At 39.1% G+C, this 20,674-nt stretch overlaps 1 protein-coding gene across 1 annotated transcript in view; it reads right to left on the bottom strand.

Moving 5' to 3' along the window:
- Positions 1–20,674, bottom strand: part of LOC140230896 (insulin gene enhancer protein ISL-1-like) — an 80,022-nt gene that overhangs the window by 38,039 nt on the left and 21,309 nt on the right. Inside the window, exon 4 of the mRNA XM_072311038.1 lies at positions 14,507–14,793. Within this exon, the coding sequence (XP_072167139.1) occupies positions 14,507–14,793 (287 nt within the window). The remainder of the gene's footprint in view (positions 1–14,506; positions 14,794–20,674) is intronic.

The following is a 20,674-nucleotide window of genomic DNA, read 5'->3' as shown; positions in this document are numbered from 1 at the left end:
GACGGTTCGGATGGTCGTCGACGACATGTACGTTCGTGGAAAATGTACTATATGCATTTTTATTATTATTTATACTATCGCAACAAAATATCATTATACAAAAATACATTTTATTATGTATTGCATATATATACACTGTATATACCTGTGTATCTATATTGTGAGAGAAAGAGAGGAATGACATAGAGATTTATCTTTTCTATTCTTTTCTCATCGGACATCGTTAAATTTTAATTGCTCTCCTCGGTTTCTTTCCCGACTCGTCGGTTTAAGTTGTAATAATTGCATGTGTATTGATCGCTGCCCCGGGTAAAACATAAAAAATCTAATGACCCAAACCACATTGCTCACTTTAGTCATTCACAATTACATTACACACTAAACATCTGATATCATCTCATTCTCACGTACATTGCATGAAAGCATATCAGGCATAGAGTTCCTTTCAAGGCTTCCTTAAATACACACACACACACACACACACACACACACGCAGCACATGATATGTACATTATACATAATACTAAGTAGTATACATATACGTATACACGCCTATGTATTATATACATATACATTATATACTTATTATTATTATTATATATACATACACACACACACACACACACATATATATATATATATATATATATATATATATATATATATATATATATATATATATATATATATATATATATATATATATATATATATATATATATATATATGCATCAAACGTGTGCACCACAGAAGCAGGGATGAATCATATATCATATATATATATATATATATATATATATTGTTCATGTACATAATCACATTGGCCATCGTTACATTCTTTGTCATTGGGTGGAGGAAGATTCTGAACAGATGACGATTTACGGCTTGTTCGGCAAATAGTTTTGATAGGCTTCATCATTGCTTCCATGTTTAATGTTTAGATACATGAAATCTAAGCTGAAGGCGGACAAGAAAAAACTGTAGATCGCAGCTTACAAAGATCTCTATGCGAGGAGAATCGACTAAAGATAAAAATCTATGTGATTACTATCAAACCCCTCTGTATATCAATCAGTAGCATCATAGAACTAAAACGAAACCATGTTTCCAACCAAAAAAGAGACAACTATATGAAAGTGGCTTTGCTTTTTTGTTTCTACGTTTTCATGGCGGTACGAGAGAGGGTGAACCGCGGTTGCTTTTAGCCGACCTTGATTTACGAGGCCATCCCGGCCTCACGGGCGACTGCAATATAAACACTCGCTTACCCGGGCAAATCTTGGCGTCGTCAACTCCAGCAAGACGGTGAAAAAAAAACAAAAAAAAAAAAAAAAAACAGAACGAACAGACGAAAAAAAAAGCGTTTTAGAAAGAGGAAAATAGCCGCACGAGCGATAGCAGTCCATCGTTAAGACATGAAAATGCGTGCAGCGGAAAGCGACGGCAGAGATCTATACGATTTCATACGGGTAAGAAGAGGGAAAAATTATGAGGAGTAAGAGTGGACGGGAATGACTAGAAAACAGACACCATACGGAGCGAAGGTGAGGCAGTGTGGGGTGGGGTGAGTTGACACGCGCTTAACAGTCTAAATTCACCGCAGAACGGCTTGGATGTAATGTTTTGATGTTATAAACAATGAGCCGAATACGTACACCTCTGCCCAACCGTGAGTCACCTCGTAACAAGGATAGGGATTCCTGTCAGAGACACCGAGAGTTGATATGGTTGGGAGCTGGGTAGCCGGAAGGACTAAGTCACGTATGTCACTCTGTGATGTGTGGCGGGAACAATGTTTGACACATTTTGATGTGTAACATGGTGATAAATTCTAAAACGCCATCAGCGCTTTTTTGTTTGTTTGTCAGTGATACCGGTCTCCAGATTTTCCTTGAAAAGGATTTTCGTAAAATGTAGTGAGACGACATCATTTTTAGAATAAGAAAACGTGTCATACTGAATTAAACGATCAGGCCACCGTGAATAGACAGATGATAAAAACAATATGTTATTTGAACTTGCAAAAGAAAGCACGAAAATCGGATTACTGTTGGTTCTATAAGATGATATTCTTAATCAAGAAAGCAGGGTCATGATAAATACGAATTGCATAAACGAGGCTATAACTTTCTCTGAAGTTGCTTGCTTCCCTTCCACTCCTTATTCAACTGAATTGTTTGAGGTAACATGAGTTTGAAGGTCATCTCCGTCCATCTTGGATGAAGTCTAAGACCAGCCGATGACCAGTCGATCATGACAAACAGTGAGGTGGACAAACAGCAGTGACAATACGCTGCAAGAGAGTATAATAGGGCCTTCCTGTGTTAATGTTTCCATGTCGCCAGGAGTTATTTCGTATTTCAAGCAAGTTTTTATGCGACTCTAAATTCTTCACCAATCTGGCAACGATCAAAATATTATTGAACACATGAGTTTGGTATGTGGGCGTGTATCTCATTATCTTCAGCTATGGTAGCATTAATTTTGTCTAGACATCAGCGTGACATTAACACCCCTTCTTTCTTTCATGTAATTACTCAATCGTCTTTTTTTTTATAGTTCATAATAGGATTAAAATTGTTATCGAAGCTCCAAATGAGCTGCTTTGCCTTGTCCTTGTCTGCTTTACAATCCGTTTTGAGCTTTCACTGCTTTGTAAATGGATGTAAAGTGAATCATCTCAGACAGTTAACCGAGGTTCAGGAAATCCTACTTTTCATTGCCCTCCACGAGATTGCATTTTCTCACGCCCGACGAGAATTTCTCGACCAGACGACACGATCCGACGACTTGCGTTTCACCATTAAGACGGTAATTCAACTTCAAGTCCGATCATGTTTATAAGAAAACTCCAATTGAGTAAATGAGGTTTTGAGCGTGGGGCAATACGATGAACCCTGCCGCACACTCAACCCGACGAACACGGTATACATACAGCTGGGGAGTGGCTTGTGAAGGAAGGGCGAGTGTCCGCGGAGAAGGTTTTGTGTGTGCGTGTGTGTGTGTGCGTGTATGTGTGCAAGAGTTTCATTTCCCGCCAAACGCTTTTCATCGCGATCGCATGGCGTAACCGAAGATTGTGTGATGAAGAGAAAAGCGCCAAAAAAGAGGACTCCGGCATGTTGTTGGGGTATTGGTCGCAGATTGGTTTCACCCATTTCCATCTTCTCCTGCTTTTTGTGAATGGGATGATGAGTCGGAGGTGGGAAGGTGGAGGCAGATGAGTGTCAGGGAGGTGTTAAAAACTTGTTGTTCTAGCCAGTAATGAGATTTTTTCTCTCTCTCTCTTTGGTATACTTATCGTCCGCTCTGACGCGGCGGGTAATGTTGCGCGAGGATACGCCTCGATGTGGATGACGCCAGATACTGAGTGTAGTGTTGCGGGGGTCAATTGACGCGGTAGAAAGCAGGACAAAGGGGAAGAGTTGACGAAAATCAAGATGTTCGCACACTCATTGTCGCCAATTTACAACCACAATCTTTTGCGATATCCCAAAACTTACAATAAAAACAAAAGCATAACAACACAAAAAGACCCACAATAAAAAAGTTGCTTATCATTTTCCATTTTGTGTGTTGAGTATTGAAATATGATTTTAATAGGGGATTATCTATCATCTTCAATTATTTTTCTCCATGCTACGAGAACCCCCCCCCTCACACACACAATGAAGGTAAAGCATACACACACACACACACACACACACACTTATTTATATTCTTTATCTGAATTTCATTCAATATCAGGCTCATTTTCACAATGAAACTATACAGTATGAAATAAAAATAAGCAGCTATATTCCTCTCACTTGTGCTGCTGAATCACTCTTCTAAACACACACACAAACACACACACACACACACACGCACACACACACACACACACACACGCACACACACACACACACACACACACACACACACACACAAGTGATGTAGTTAATTTCCTCTCATTTAATTTTCTATGATTAACGGCAAAAAAAAAAATTAATGCCGTTACCTCCTCGCACTAACTGACTAAAGATAAATGATAAATCATTAGGGCTCATACCTGCTTATAGCACAGACTAGCTTGTAAAACGATTTGGAAAGAGAGAAAAAAACCTGAGTGTCAAGAATTATCTGTTTTCATCAATCTTCTCGAAACAATATAAGCATAAGACACAAGACCAGAAATGTGTCCCATGTCAATCCAATGTACAGAAGCGAACATAAAGATATTAAAGACAATGATGAGAAAAACTGGTTTTAAAAAATGTAGAAATCAGACCTTAATGGATTTTGTTTTGGCATACGTTGACATTTTCCCAAAATTTTTCTTGAACAGATCGTTTAATTGCGAATGATAAGTTTATTTGCTTGAAATTTGTGATTGCACTCGTTTAAGTGGACAAAACGATACTATATATCAAGTAGATTTCTGTTGTGTAATGATTATATCAAAACGCTCTGTGTATACATGCCGCTGTATCTATTTCGGCCAGGTCATTTCCCGAGTATATTTATTCACGGGAGTCCCCGACGCACGCGTACAGAACAGAAGCAGCACAACGAGAACAGAAGTCAAATAGAATGACGTCCCCCCGTGGCCGCGTACGTGAACCGAACGTGAACTCGCATGGAAAGAATGAAATGTCACAATGTAATTGTCGTAATCTCAATTCAGAATGCGACCGCTTATCCCATCCGATTGTAAATAGGCCCCTCGCTTAACTCTCCATTTTGTCGTAATCCAAAACCTGGACTCATTTTTCGGCTGGGATCGACGACAGTCTTGGGGTGAATTGTCTATGCTTACAATCTCACCGGCCTTTCCATTTTACGCATTGCCGTACACACTTTCACTGTTTCACAACGCATTGGCACGCACACAAAAGCGTTCAATGATTAACACAAAGAAAATACTGAAAATGTCGCTTTGTATGACACTGATTGCTGATCGCGTGTGCATCAACAAATGTGTGTTAAATAACGATGTTTGAGGCTGGTAGGACCAAACGTCTGTTCTTGGAGACTACTCTCTCTTTTTTCTGTCTGATCTCTGTCGATTGGCGATCATGTTTTGATCTGAGATGATTTCTCGAAATTCTATTACGTCGCGATGAAAGCCGCGGACTGCAGCATCGCTTTGTACAGTGAGATGGAGATAGGGTTTCTCGGCAGCGGAAATACGGAAGACAAAAAATGCAGCAAAATATCTCCAAGTCTCTGTCTTCTTGAACATTTTTTTTTTCTTCTCCAGTTTGTTCGCTTTAAAATTGCGGGTTTTCTTATATCTTCAATAGTCATAATCATATGCGTCCAATTGTCAAGAATATTAACTGTATGATACGATATGATGCAGATTAGCACAGCCTGTACTATAGAGATGGAAAAAAATTAAAGTTGTGTGGTGTACAATTCATACAAGTGAAGAATATAACAATTCTGTGTCCATGTGTGTGTGTGTGTGTGTGTGTGTGTGTGTGTGTGTGTGTGTGTGTGTGTATGTGTGTGTGTGTGTGTGTGTGTGTGTGTGTGTGTGTGTGTGTGTGTGTGTGTGTGTGTGTTGTGGAGGGGAGGGGGCGTTGGTCTCATTATCTGAGTATCGTTTTCTGGCTGTGTCGATACATTATAATGCAACATGCGTATAATGGATGTATTTTGCCATCGTGACGAAGATGCTATGGTATACACTGTACTTACGAATAATTTCGAGAAATTTATGTATGATCATTGACATGAATAGCAATTGGCATCAATGAATATCAATGCAGAAAAAAATATATACCAGTGATCATTATTATCATTCCTTGGTCGAAGAGTTGAGTCATAATATTGTCGTGGTAGCTCGCCAGGTCAAATATCGCTTTTTCTTCTTTTACTCGAGACTGTTTATGTCTTTTTTATTATTCCGGCGTCATTGTCAACAAATGTCACCCTTTCTTTGATAAAAAAGGATTCATTGATTCATTTGATATATTGGCTTTGGCAGTATTGCGAACACATTGACATGAATGTTTATGTATTTATACAAAGACTTGGTATCGTCTACCTAACAATACACTGAGTCGTGGGCGATACATTTCATAAGAACAGTAGAGGACTACAGGGTATAGCATTTGACTTGATGTTTTTGCATCTCTCAATAACACAATGTGTATACAGCAGAAGAGAATTTTGACCGGTTATGCCTTAGAATGGGGGTGTTTTCACAATTTCTACCATGATGACAATTAGTAAAGACTAAAATTAACATATTTACGTGGCTCAACACAGTCTGACATTAGAAGGGATGCTGCGTTTGTAATGACCTTTCTTGCGCTGATGTAATGCTGAATGCGAATATAATGTAAAGGAGATATGAAGGTGTGTAATACCACTGTAATGAAATTAGGTGCTTCATATTAAGTCTTTCGTGTCTTATTACAATAAAAAGCCACATCAACATTTTCCGTCTGCAGTTTTGATCAATGGGGAATGGCTGTTGAATATTCGTATTTCTAGAAACGTGAATTTATACGGTTACGATGAATGGAAAGCAACACACATCTCATCGCACAAGGTAAGGTGGGAATCGAAATCACTTTCCACAGGTTGATGCTACCTTTAAGTTAATTCGTAATGCTGGGTTGCCTGGATGCAGAACGTTGGGAAAGATAGATGTACCGGCTTTATCGCGAGTGGTACACATGTTTCGCTCTGCGCCAGTCTGCACAGCGCGTGTAATGGCCGAATGATATCGTCAAGGGAGTGCTAGTCGTTGACGCGATGCATCGCACGAAGCGAGCGCTAGAAATTTTTCCCCGTTTCAACTCTCACTCGCTTTATCTCTCATTCTAAACCTCCTTTACTATCTTCTTCCTTTTTTCTCTCTTTCACCATCCTTACATTTTCTAATCATGTCTTTATTTTTTTTTCTGTCTTTCGTATTATCTTGTTCGATATATTTCTCTCACACTCCTCACGTTTATTAATACTTCATTGTTTTATTAATATTTCATTGTCTTTGTTCCTTTCTGTTTCTCTAAACATTATCATCCTCATTTTTTTTCTCCTGTCATTCTCCCAATGTCATTGCATTTGCTTGTCTACCTATATCTTTTATGGTGTCTTTTTCTATCTTTCTTTCGAAATTTTTCTTACTCTCTTCTGTGTTAATATATATTTCTCTCTCTAAGTCAATCTTCATATATATTTCTCTCTCCAACTCAATCTTCATATATACTTCTCTCTCAATCTCTTTGTCCTTATATTTCATATCATGTCTTTATATTTTCTATCCGTCTATTTCTCTCTCATATTTTTCTTGTGGATATATTTCTCTTCCCATCTCTCTCTCTCTCCCTCTCTCTCATTGTGTCATTCTTTGTCTCTATCTTTCTCTCTTTTGTCATTTTTTTCTGTATTTCTCCCTTGCCTTTCACATTCATCCATCAGTCTGCATATATCGTGGAATTCCTAGATCGCACTTATCTCCATGTACGATTTCAATCGACGTATTTCTGTTCCGTTTTCTCTGACTTGACCTTCCATCAAAATCCAGAGATATGACCTTAAAGTTGACCCAAGTCCTTTTTCATCACTTGAAGATATAATGCTGTGAATGGTAGTTGGAGAGATTGGTATTATCTAATATGGCTAACTCTACAATGCTAATTGTCTTATTTCGCCATCAGCGAAATCGTCTCATGATCAGGTACGTGCAGACACACGCATTCACACAGGAATTATGCATCAATACTTCGTATCATTACGGTTTATATCCCTTGTGCGATTTATGACGTGTTTCCATGGTAAGAAAACCAAACAAACCAAAATGTTATGCTTCGTTGAGATTAGGCATCAAACAATAATGAGAGAGACCGAAATATGCTGAAAAAATGAGCAGGGTATATTTGTAGATTTTTTTCCAGAAATATTGAATTTATATACGTAATCATGACTGTGCTATGTACATTCTTATGGATAGATCTAGACATAATAGGCATACGATCATGGAGATATTAATACAGATATGAATATAGCTAACGATATAGATTTGAAGAGTGGAAGTGACCTGGCCACATGCAAACGCAAATGGCTGCCAGGAGGGAGGGAGGGAGGTAGGGTGAAGGATGAGGAGGAGGAGGGGGGGGGGGGGGAGAAGGGAGGAGGAGAAAGGAACGAGGAGCACGCATCGAAACAAGACTGTCAGTGCTTTTACTCTAGTCAGGCGTGGTGAGGGCAAACACGGTTGATTTCATCCCAACATCTTCTTCTCTATCCCCTCTTTTGTCTTTTTTGTTTCGTTTATTTTCTCCAAGAAGAAACTCGCTTGATGTGAGTGGGGAGGGGAGACACCCTCAAGTCCCGTTTGACCGAGATGAGCAGCTCCGAAAGAGAAGATAGCAAATGAGCACAGATTCTGGTGAAATTACGCCCCTTTCCACCACTTTTCCAAGCGTGGATGCCACCTCACCAAGTCACCCTTCCTCATCGTATTTTCAATCCAGCCCAGCTGTTAGGGATTTCACTCGTTTCCATCACACGCTATATTTGGTTTCTTTCTTTTTTTTTCATGTCCTTTCGCTAATTGTGTGATTCCCGATACCTCGTGAATTTCATGCAAGGAAATTAAGCTGTGTTTGGGATGATCACGTTCTGAATGAGTCACACTATTGAAAAGTACAAATCAACGACCAGTGGTCAAATGCCATTGGCACTATTTTTTACTTTTCTTTCCTCATATTTGAAGTTCCTTCCAACAGGCATAACATATTCCATTATTGACATTGCAATCTGAAATGACACACACACACAAAACCGAAGTGCGACGAATGCAATGGTGTAGTGACTATATTCAAAGGTAACCAACATAAACGCATACAACCCGTTAGGTACGCTCGAAATGTTTCAAAGGTTTTTATATAAAAATTTTCTTTTTGGTAATGTATGCTTCATGTCTGAATATTTACAACTCGATGTGTACGATGCTTTTCATTGTCGCCTTATAAGTTTTAAAAGAAACTTAACGCTCCGCTCTGTTTAACAAACTTCAATGTCTCTCACTCCTATCGGGTGCGCCTTTAAGACGGAGCTAAGATATCGCCGTTGGACCCAGGCAGTCGATATGCGGGAAGATTGAAAAGAGACAACAGGGGCGAGTGTACGCTGGAGTCACCTCTGGATGTATGGATGGTTAGAGGGCTCAGGAGCAACCTCTACCAGCAATGATGCGCCCTGTCTCGGCGGCCATGTTTTTCTCGCCCTTCGCGGAGCTGAGGGAATTACTACTGAAGCGCATAATGTCACTAAACGTTTCCCGAGGTGGTGGGGTGTTTTCATCGCCGTTTTTTCACTTATCTTCCCGCTCTCCTCTTCCTCTCCCTTCCTCCCTTTCTTTGTCTTCTCGCTCTTCCTCTCTGTCTTTCTTTCTCTCGTTCTTTATCTCTCTATCTCCCCTTCTCTCTCTCGGTCTGTCTTCAGCTATGTCCCTGACTCACTGATTTCCACCTACAATTAGAAGTGGGCATTTGACTTTGGTAACCATTTCCATCATGAAATATGAGGCGCAGCACAATGCGCAAGGAATTGGTGTATGTAGCACCACCGTTCCAATTATAGATTTACTCTTTTTCTAGTTGACGTGAACTACTTTGAAACGTGATAGAGAAAGAGATGGGCAGGAAAAGAGACAAAAAATCAATTTCGTTCTGTTCGGGTTCACATCTGAGGTCAATAAAGAGCGCACATTTTGCTGTACCTTGGAATTACTTGGTTATCCGTATCGAAATGCAAATTACTTCGAACTTTATCGAGTTAGTCATGTTTCAAGTACGGCTGAATGAAGAATCGAAAGTTCCTTATTGGATTGAAATTAGTGAAGTTTTCATTACATTGAAATTGTCGTTAAAGTAGGCCTACTACTTTTTGATATGCATTTGTGTGTGGCGATGTAGTGACCGAGATTTGAATGTATGTATGTAGGTCTATGCATGTGTGTTTGTAGACACTGTGTATATACGTATGTAGGTATGTATGTATTACGTATGTATGCATGTATGTATGTGTGTATACACTGTATATGTATGTATTGTATTATATGTATGTTTACATGTACGTATGAAATTATCTTATATATATATACGTATACGATATACATATACATTACTGCAACAAGATCAGATAAGATGTTTTCCTCGATTGTGTCAGTTACCCCCCCCCCCACCCCGACTCCGTCAGCTCTGTGATGTCATGCCTAACCAGGTACGCTAAATTTGCTCGAGTGTCCAAGTATCTGGTTGGCCTTGTCAGTGCCTGTCTTAATTACACCCAAGGAAGAAAGAGCGGCCGCAGGATGAAAAAAAAAAGAAGAAGACCGGGACTAATTATTGCCTCCCGCTAATGACACTGCTCAATACAAGTCCAGATTGTTCGCGCCGTGTCGATCACACTCTTCGTGGCAAAGATGGAATACAGAATGATGCCGACAAAGCCAGGGAGGGAAATCAATGTTGCCTCATCAACACTTATCGTCATTAATATTCAATGCCGAAATGCTCGGGGCCAAAATTGATTCATTCCCGAAATTATAGGGAGCATTCTAACTACAGTAAGACCTTCTCGGAGGTGGATGGTGTTAAAGACGGATTCCTGGAAATTTCATTTCTCTATTTATATCTTCGTCTTTCGATCAGTTTATCAAAAATGGATCTGCTACTGCTTAGTTTATCATGTTGCATTCAATAACGCCTCCATTGATCAAGTTTCAGGTATTTCAAATTGGTACTTTAGTAGTATCGTTGGTTTGACTTGAATTCGGTGTTATGCTCTTCATAATTGGAAAGTGGAGACGGGTGACTACGTAATGACACGAATGTTGAATGGAGAAGGTTGTATGATGTCAAAACCTACCGAAAGGAGTATAAAATCTCAGACAATTTAAAGGGAACTTGACATTTTTAGTCTACAAATTTCAAATAAGAGTGAAAAGCCGGTATCAATCCGTCTTATTCATTGATGAAGTTAATGTCTTTTAATACGCAAATGGTAGGCGCGAAAATCAATCCTGTTGTAGAGAAGTTCCCAAAAATAAACTCGCACAGCCGAATTTGCGTGTACAGGTTATACGTAATAGATGGATAGTACACTTTCAGTTTGACAAACTATCCTATCATGTCTTGAATAGAATGATGTATTTAGGAAATGTTTTGCTGGCATTCATTACACCAAATATAATCTCTTCCTGCCTTTTCATAGAGCATTGAGATCGAACAGTGCGGATAGGCGGAGCAGGGTTCAAACCAAAGACTAATTGATTTCTCGAAATACTCACGCTTTCCGCTGCATTTGGTAGACCTTTAACGAGCATCTACCCCTCGCCTTTTGTTCGCACCGCGCGATCTTTGCGTAGAATTACGTATGCAAAAAAAAAAAAAAAAAATGAATCGATGGAATTAGCGCAACAAACAAGGATGACGTGTTTTCTGACCGTGTGGGGAAACCATCGGTATATCGATGGACATCAGCTTTGATTTTTCACCATGATTAGACCAACCGCTGGGCGAGCATGCAAGCGTGTGTAAGTCATATTTTGCATAATCATAATATGTTTATTGCGCTCCCGACCCAGTACAAGATTACAGGGGTCCAGACATCATTCACCGCGGCGCTTTATAGCTCAGAACGGCATTTGAAAATCACACCATGTATACTTCAACAAATATTAAGATCAGTCGATGAAAAGTTTCAGAGAATGTGGGAACCGGTCAGTTTTGTACTCATGTGTAATGATGGATTAATGAAGGATAATAGTATGATATACATGGCGCAGTTTGGGCTGGCGGCAATTTACAAAATAGAAAAGAAAGAAAGAAAAACACAACACTACCAGTCTTTCGTATCCCAAGAATCAAAAGATTTTGTACTAACGTCATTCATTAAGGGCGTGGTTCGGGAAGATGAGATGTCTGAACGAATTTGTCTCTAGATTGCTGAGATGACATATAAATTAACGAACTGTTTTCATTACACTGTAAAGGAGTATAGTGCCAGTCGATACAGAACGTTCTCTTTATCACTTCTTCAAATCGTATCTTAATGATTCATGTATCTCGGATTGTCTTCATGAAATATTATCAATCAATAAAATTGGATATCAAATCACAGTGCTTCATCTTAGGATCAAGTGTCTCCAAAATTTTCATAATCCTCTGGCAATATCGCACTAAGAAATTAGACAAATCTGTTGACAATGTGAGGTCATGGCAGACAAACAGACTCACTTTTAATTGAGCGAGAGGCAATCTTGTCCTTTGTGATATTTGCTGGCGTCAAATCAAATTTGTCGTCTGCTATCTGATGACGCCACAATAATTTTGGGGGAAAGTTAATACCTTTCTCTTCAGAGGAGTGTTTTCCTCAATTTTCCAAATCTCCACAATAGACATCGCGTGTCCATTTCCTCCACTCGTAAAGGTGTTCGTCTTTTAATTGCTAATCAAACACTAATGAATACTGCCATCTTCAAAAGTGTGATGTGACTAGATTAGCTATCGATCAAATCGTCGATATCGAGCCGTGGAATTGGAGTGACACGGTATCAAAGTATATGCGGGTAATGAGCATGAAACCAACCGACGCGGTAAACGATAAAGTGACAATCTCGCAGAGCCCGCTGTTTGGACGGAAGAGCTGCCAAAATTAATTCCCGCTGCATATTTCCTGATCAGACTACACCCTCATCAATCTTTTAATAAGGCATTTTCACTTGTCACGGCAAATGACTGATATTCCGCTGATTTATTGCCTCACTGGATGCCAATAACGCCCGGTTGCAGATCGGGGCTGAATTTGTGTTTCTCTGTGTGTCTAGTGGGTTGTGTGTGTTTTTTTTTCGGAAAATTTTGGCGCGCTGTCACTTTTGTCATGATATCATAAACGCGAAGGGAATGTGATATTAAGCGGACTCATCGTTTGCTCATTAGGCGGGCGAGTTGAGAGCGCGGGAGATTCCGAGAAGAATGATTTTTCTCCTCGTCATCGAACACAAATGTTTGCTCTCATTTCAAACGGCCACCCTGCAGATAGATCGCTAGTTTATCAGTGTTGGTGTCAAAGCATGCAAATTTAGGTATACATGCATACATACACAGTACATTATGTATATATATATATATATATTTATTGATATATGTATAATATATATATATATATATATATATATGTTTATTTATTGATTGATATATGTATAATATATATATATATATATATATATATATATATATATATATATATATATATATATTTATTTATTTATTGATATATATATATATAATATACATATATATAGTAAAAAATGTTCATCGAATGAATATTATTCGTATTCGGTTTGAGCAAGGAATTTTAGGCCGTGGTGAGGAAGTAATAAATTATAGCTTGCTTTTACTCGTTTTATTCTTTTTTCTTTTACTTTTTTATTCTTTATCTTAACTCTTGTTCATTTCAACAATCATGTTTCTCAATCCACGTAGGGCTTCTTCTTTTTTCCCCTTTCATTCCAACATTCGATAACCGGGTTATTCCCGATTGTAGCCAAAGTGTAAAAGATGTCTGATCCCATCATCGCTGAGAATAGTAAAATAACATCAATTGATACGCGCTGACGAAGGCTTGAGCGCAAATTTTGGGCACGTATTTCATGGCATGATAGCAGGGTAACTATTCACATTTGACGATATTTAGTCATCAATAGGTGACATTTATGAGCGTACAATGTAGCGATGGCTTCAACTGTATGGTGTAATTCACAGATTAATGAAAGAATGATTCATTCACTGGGAGATTCAGGATACATTTCCTGAAAATGTACCCGAAAATGAGGGAAAATCGCCCTGGATTTGTACTCTCTAAAAAAAAAAAAAAAAAAAAAAAAAATCGAGTGAAAATATTCACTCTTAAAGGAATGAATTTAAAAAAGAGTGAATTTAGAGTGAAATTGTAGTGAGTTTTGAGTGAAAATGTTCATTTTCACTCATTTTGGAGTGACCTCAAGGATCACTCGAAGATTTTTGAGTGATCCCTGAGGTCACTCTAAAACGAGTGAAAATGAAAATCTTCACTCAAACTTCACTCCAATTTCACTCTAAATTCACTCTTTTTTTAATTCACTCCTTTAAGAGTGAATATTTTCACTCGATCTTTTCTTTTAGAGAATCATAGCAGAGATATAATCCTTTGTCATTCTTGGGTTCTTTTTGTTGTTGTTGTTGTTGTTTTTCTTCTTCTTCTTCATACCGACAAATATCTGTACTATATTCCATGCATTACATGCTATCAAAAGATTATAGTTGGAGAAATATACGGGACTGCTGCTAGCACACATACACACACACCCACACAACCCAAACAATAAACAGTTCCACAAGGCCATTAGCGCTGCAAGGTGTATTTCACTACTTTGATCTAATACGGAGAAACGTAATCAGCCAGTTTTATATCAACAGCATATAATCAGATGAGTGGGACTGAGAACTTCTCAACTCACCTTCGATGCCTGCTGCTCGGCCATTTGCTTCATTAGAACACTCTTCTTCTTGTCTTTGCATCGTTTGTTCTGGAACCACACTCGAATCACACGCGGGCTCAGTGACGTCATTTCCACCAGCTGTTCTTTCATGAGCGCGTCCGGGCGCGGATTGGCCGCGTAGCATGTCCGTAGTGTGTGCAGTTGCTTCTCATTCAGCACGGTACGTACGCGCGTCGGCTTTTCCTGCTTGTGAACGTGCGAACGCACGGACGAAGTTCGGTTAGGCATGGGTTCGGCGCGAGTTGCTGTGTAAAACAAACAAACAGACAAATAAAAAGATATGTCAGTGGTTAAGTGTCATTAATACTCTTCCTTAACAATACATATACAGCAAAACAAAAACAAAAAACTGCCCCAAAAAACAACAACAATAAAAAAGCAAAAACAATGGATCTCCACAAGACAAGCATTAAATGCATCTAAACACGGTTTGATCAGCTGTGCAGTCACATATTGCAACGAACATTTTAACTTTTCATGTGAGTTATGCTTTAGGCCTAATGTGTTTGCAGCTAACCAATGAATGTCAAATAAGATATGAATCCTCTTTTGCTTGAGAATCAGGTTCATTGTTGAAGTACCGACTTACAGCGTTTGAGGAAATCAAGTAATTTAGCTGTGTGAATAACCTGTGTGTCTATAATCCTCTGCCTACAATGTTCTGATTAAACGAAACCCCCATACCCAGTTTGATAATATTGCTTTCCTTTGACTCCTATACGTTGAGACGCGCCAGGAATGAATTACATCAAACTTTCATCAAATCCTTGTTGACAGAAACAGGTAATTTAAGGCACTTCCTTCAGAAACACCATCCCCGAAAAAAAAAAAGGGGAGAAAAAAAAAAGGACCAAGACAGGACAGAGTTAGAATGACAGAGAGGGAGAGAGAGAGAGAGAGAGAGAGAGCGAGAGAGAGAAATGACCCAGAGAGGCGCCGGTCTACTAACGTATTTTATGCAGTTTGTGCCAATTCTTGTGTCCAAAATTACGTTTTGCTGTCAGTTTCGCTCCTCGTACCAATCAAGTTTCAATAAATGTTCATTAGACGGAGGGTTCTTGGTCTCCTTTTCACAATAATGCTTGGATATTCGCCTCCCCCCCCCCCCCCGTGACATCCTCTTTTATATGAGAAGCGGGAAACACAACCCAATCATTTGAAACAGAAATTTCTTATGAGCGCTGGTCTGTTCAAGAAGCAATTTGAGTAGTTGTCCTAAAACCATAGAAGCAATTGTTCTAAACTCGAGAGTAAAATAATGATACGCATCAAGGTAAAATGTCAAAAATTGCACTTTCCTTTTCCTCTATCTCCTCCCTCCCTCTCTCTCTCTCTCTAAGCGGTTCTGGGTTTTTTTGATATGATACTTTAATAAAATACTTTAAGAAAATGCATCTACTCTGATACACACATGTGCTTGTATATGACTGTGTGTGTGTGTGTGTGTGTGTGTGTGTGTGTGTGTGTGTGTGTGTGTACACGTATTATTGGATTTGAGAGTTTGAGCGTGAATGCGAAAAGAAAAATATTACAGATGATATTCACAATGTGTATATTCTAGTCAGTATACTTTGTGCCAGCTTTAAGATTGGTTTCCCTCCCTCGGTCAAAGAGTCAAATATCTCTCCCTCCTCTCTTTTTCTCTCTTTTTTTTTCAATTTCATTTCTAAGACGGTGCTTATGCTTACAGTCGCACGTAGTTCCATCGTTTCCCGTGAGCTGATGGAGAGCCATCAAAAAATGGAAACTTGCGCTGCACACCGCGAGGTCGACAACGACCGCTTTTTTCTTATTCCTTGTTTTTTTCCAGAGATGCGTCGATGCCAGTACGGGGACACCCTTTGACCTATCTCAATAGACTAATTCCCGCAACTCTGTCTGCCATAATCCAATTTCTCATCCAAATTAACTCAAAATTGGATCCGACTTTGTCGTCAATGAAAACAGCATTACAACCTTATCATTCCCCTCGCAATATTGAATACAACGCATGCATTTTGCATTATAATACGCTGTTTTGAAAAAGAAGAAAAAAAAAGCAGGGGGAAGGGGCGATGAGAGCAGTCGAAAAATATAACGAGGAGTAGGGCTGATCTAGTTTTGATTATACCATTGAATTGTTGGGAGGATCAGGAGAAAGGAGGATGGGGGAGGGCAGGATGTGGGGTTCTAGAAATGGATGGCTAGGCCACCTCTTATCTAATCTATACCTCCATCAAGCTGTCTTCATCTATACTCTTTCCTTTCCCTTATCAACTGGCTCTGATGAAGACGAAGCTTGTGTTTATTCAGCAATAGTTCTTTCGACCTCTTGCTCGGAGTCACGTGATTTTCGTTCACTATCGCGAGGTATGTATGTTGTGTGTGTGTGTATGTGTGTGTGTGTGTGTGTGTGTGTATACCTATCTCGTTCAATCTCTCCCTCATCACACGCATACACATCGCTGTATTGAGTATGATTCAAAAGACATTTTTTCACTTCTTCCCCTTAGCGTGATCCTCTATCTCTGCGATTTCAGAATGATCGACGTTCTTTACACTATGCAAGATATCTATCCCCTTTGGATCAGACACGTTATGTTTTATAACGATGAAGAAATGTAGTAAAATGTATCCTTATCATTTTTCGTTTCGTTTCGTTTCATTTCATTTCATTTTTTGTTGGTGCTCCGTATTATTTGTCTGATATTATAGATTGCATAACATAACGTGAAGGATGCAGACTGTAATGAGGAGATACAAGGCAAAATGAAGGGCAACTGATGTAGCAAAATAAGTAATAGAGGGAGAAGAACGGAGAAAAGTTATGTAAAAAAAACCCACATAATCAACAATTATTGCTCCAGTATACCGCTATTGCTCTACTACTATACTGTAATGATCATATTTGTTATAATGCCAACAATGATGACAGTATCAAAAATGAAAATAATGATAAAATTGATAACGTAAACTAGAAATGAATGATAATGACAACAGTAACAAGAATGATAACCAAGTATTCAATTTATTGTTGTTGTTATTGCTATCATTATTATTTCCGTCATTGTTCTCATTACATTTTTATTTTCATCATTGTTTTCAACATGGCCATCACATTTTTGTCAACATCAAAAGAGTGGACGCGAACATGTCTATTCTATTCTATATCCATACTATTCTATTTTCTATTTCATCCCTTTGATGCACAGTCTCATTATTTCAGCCGTTATATCTCGTGATGTAACACGACTGCATTTTAATATTATCATTTTCTGGTGCCAGCATCTGTAATGATGGTAAAAGATTCAACATCGCCAAACAAAATAAAGTCAACGCGACGAGTTTAAGCTCCACACTGCTCCTAGATTTCTCGTGCAAGTCTTTTTGAAACAGCAACGATGTATAACAGATAGCTCGGTATAGGGCTGAAAAAAAAACCGACTCTTTTCTCCCATCACCATTGAGCCTGTAACCAGGGCAGACGACGATGGTCTGATATTTCTATTTACCAAGAAAACGGCGGGGAATTGGTTCATACAAAACGAGAAAGATGAATATATATATATATATATATATATATATATATATATATATATATATATCATTACTTTTTTTCAGCCGCTGTATCCATTTCCTTTGGACTATCTTCTCCTAAATCCTTCTCTTCGTTCTCTTCGCCATTTCCCTGCATTCGTTTGTTTGTTTGTTTTTGCTTGTAATTTCTCTGCTCTTTGCCGTTTTATGTAAGGATGAGAGTGAAATCTAGTTTCTTTGGACAACGTTAAATTCAGTTTGATGTGTAGTCTATTACTAGATCTACACGTGATGGGATACTTTTGAATATGAATATATTGTTTATACATATAGGCCTATATACACCATAGATGTGTTACACCTCTTTGTAACTAGATGTAAAGGCGCTTTACACATGATTACTAGTGTTATACTGTTTGTGTATATAAACACATAATAATGGGTATACATGTATGTGTTTGTGTGTGTGTGTGTGTGTGCGTGTGTGTGTGTGTGTGTGCGCGTGTGTGTAAGCTTTCCCTCAATCATGTATATTATACTAAACTGACAAGGAATTCTCTTGCTTCAAACCTCGTTTGTTTTGCACGGCAAGGAGTCACTACAGGGTGAGATGTATAGCTACCGCCAAGTGGCGCCATTTATTATTACCAAAGCCGCCACGCTTCGTTTAGCGCCTTGCTCGACATTGCAAGCACCAGTCACGATCAACAGGTATCCCCCCTTTACACCACGCTCATCAAAGTACTTAGCACTGGCACGCATCGCATGCGCACGGTTGGGAAAAAAGTACTTTCACACGCAAATTGAGATGAGCCTGGCACCACCGACCATGCGGCAGCCTACACTCTCACACGCTCCTCCTCAGAACCTTCACGCGGGGTACACCTCCACAGGGCTCAGTTGTCTCTTTTCCGCGTGGCAAGTAGAGCGCGAAGATGGCTTGTATTATCAAGAGTATCATCTTGTGTAGTGGCCGTTCCGCTTCTTCGCGCACGCCATATCATATTTATACACACAACAGCATGGGGAAAGGTGAGGAGCTCAATGTGAGATGCTAATAATATATTCCCCTCGCACGCGCGCTCAGTGTCCGAGAGATCTATACATTGTACAATACTACTGTATTATACTGTAGTAGTATTCGAATGCAAAAAAAAAAAAATCGCTTAATATTTCGGTATGACTTGTTTTTTGATGCAATGGATGTTTGTTTGTTTATTAGATCATCTATGTGCATGTTTGTATACGTGTTTGTGTTTGCTTTAATCTTGACTTGCATCTCGTAATGATGACTGACCGACTTAACCAGCGTCTCATACAGATTGATTATGATACACAGTATTATATGTGTAATGATATACATAATATTTAGTCCGTTGTTTGTTGCTGGTTTGCTTGTTTGTGATCATTTCATCTGACAAGATGGCTAGGTAGCCAATATGCACCTGCACTAGCTAATCTTCCACCGGATCCTGTTGTGTGTACCAACGTGAGGAAGACCACTTTACTGGGTCATGCAACCTTATTATGCATCGCATAAATTCAATTTCCTAAACAATACCTTGAACATTGAAAAGATGCTTCCTCACCCTGACGGGTGAAAGGCATTTCGCAAGTGACACCAAACTTATGTGATAGGAAAAGAAGTCTTTTGAAATGTGTGAATGCCTAAGTTATGACCTTATGACATGTCGATGTTCATGCGGTAGTGTTTGTCCTAATGTTTTACCCAAGTCCGCTTAAATTTTCATTTTCAGGTGTTTTTATTTTACTACGTCAATTAGATAATCAAGAATCATCTTACTTCGTTACAATGTCCTCATCCATTGCGATCACGTGACTATTTCCTCCAATGCGAAATACTCCTCAAGATCAAGTCTTGAAAGATGTTAACAAACATCGTGTTCTACAGTCTACAGGTAACAAGAGCGGGATCATAGAGAAGATAATTTCTGTTTAGTGTTCTTCTTTTTGTTGGTTATCTTTTCGGAAAATAAAAATTGGAATTGATGACATCTCAAATACCAAGTGATTATGTACTGATAACGAAAGACACAAATCCATTGCCTACGGTAGGGTGTGAATCTACTCCGTAAAACGGCCAACAATGTAGTCAGAAGTTATTAGTATAGTGGTATAGTGGTGTTGGTGGTGGTGGTGGTGTTGGTGGTGGTAGTAGTGTTGGGCGAAAGGGACCGGGCCTTCGATGGACTGGTAGTGCCTGCAGCAGTGGTGGTGGAGCGGCAGTGGGTCTGTGCCTGGAGAAACGCCCCAATCTCTCTCAGACGAGCGCATGAATCATTAATGACCCTATAAGCACCAGGTTTCACGGATCGCGCCAGCAGAATTAATTGGAAAATTTCAAGCTGAAAAATGATTTCACGCCTCCCTGCATACCCATCTTCCACTCCCCTCTCCCCCTCACCCTCCTCGGGAGAAATAAAAAAGTTGAGAGGTAGACAGTGAACGAGATGGAGAGAAGAAGAAACTAGAAAGGAAAGATGGATAGGAAAAGGGAGGAATCAACATGAACAGGAGGAACACGAAATGAAATGACTCAAATCATAATTGGATGGTTGCGACTTGAGCAGAAGACATCGAAAGGAGAAA

This window comes from Diadema setosum, chromosome 7 (assembly GCF_964275005.1).
Source record: "Diadema setosum chromosome 7, eeDiaSeto1, whole genome shotgun sequence".
Taxonomy (NCBI): Eukaryota; Metazoa; Echinodermata; class Echinoidea; order Diadematoida; family Diadematidae; genus Diadema; species Diadema setosum.
The sequence above is the reverse complement of the archived record's forward strand: the minus strand, read 5'-3'. Positions and strand labels throughout refer to the sequence as shown.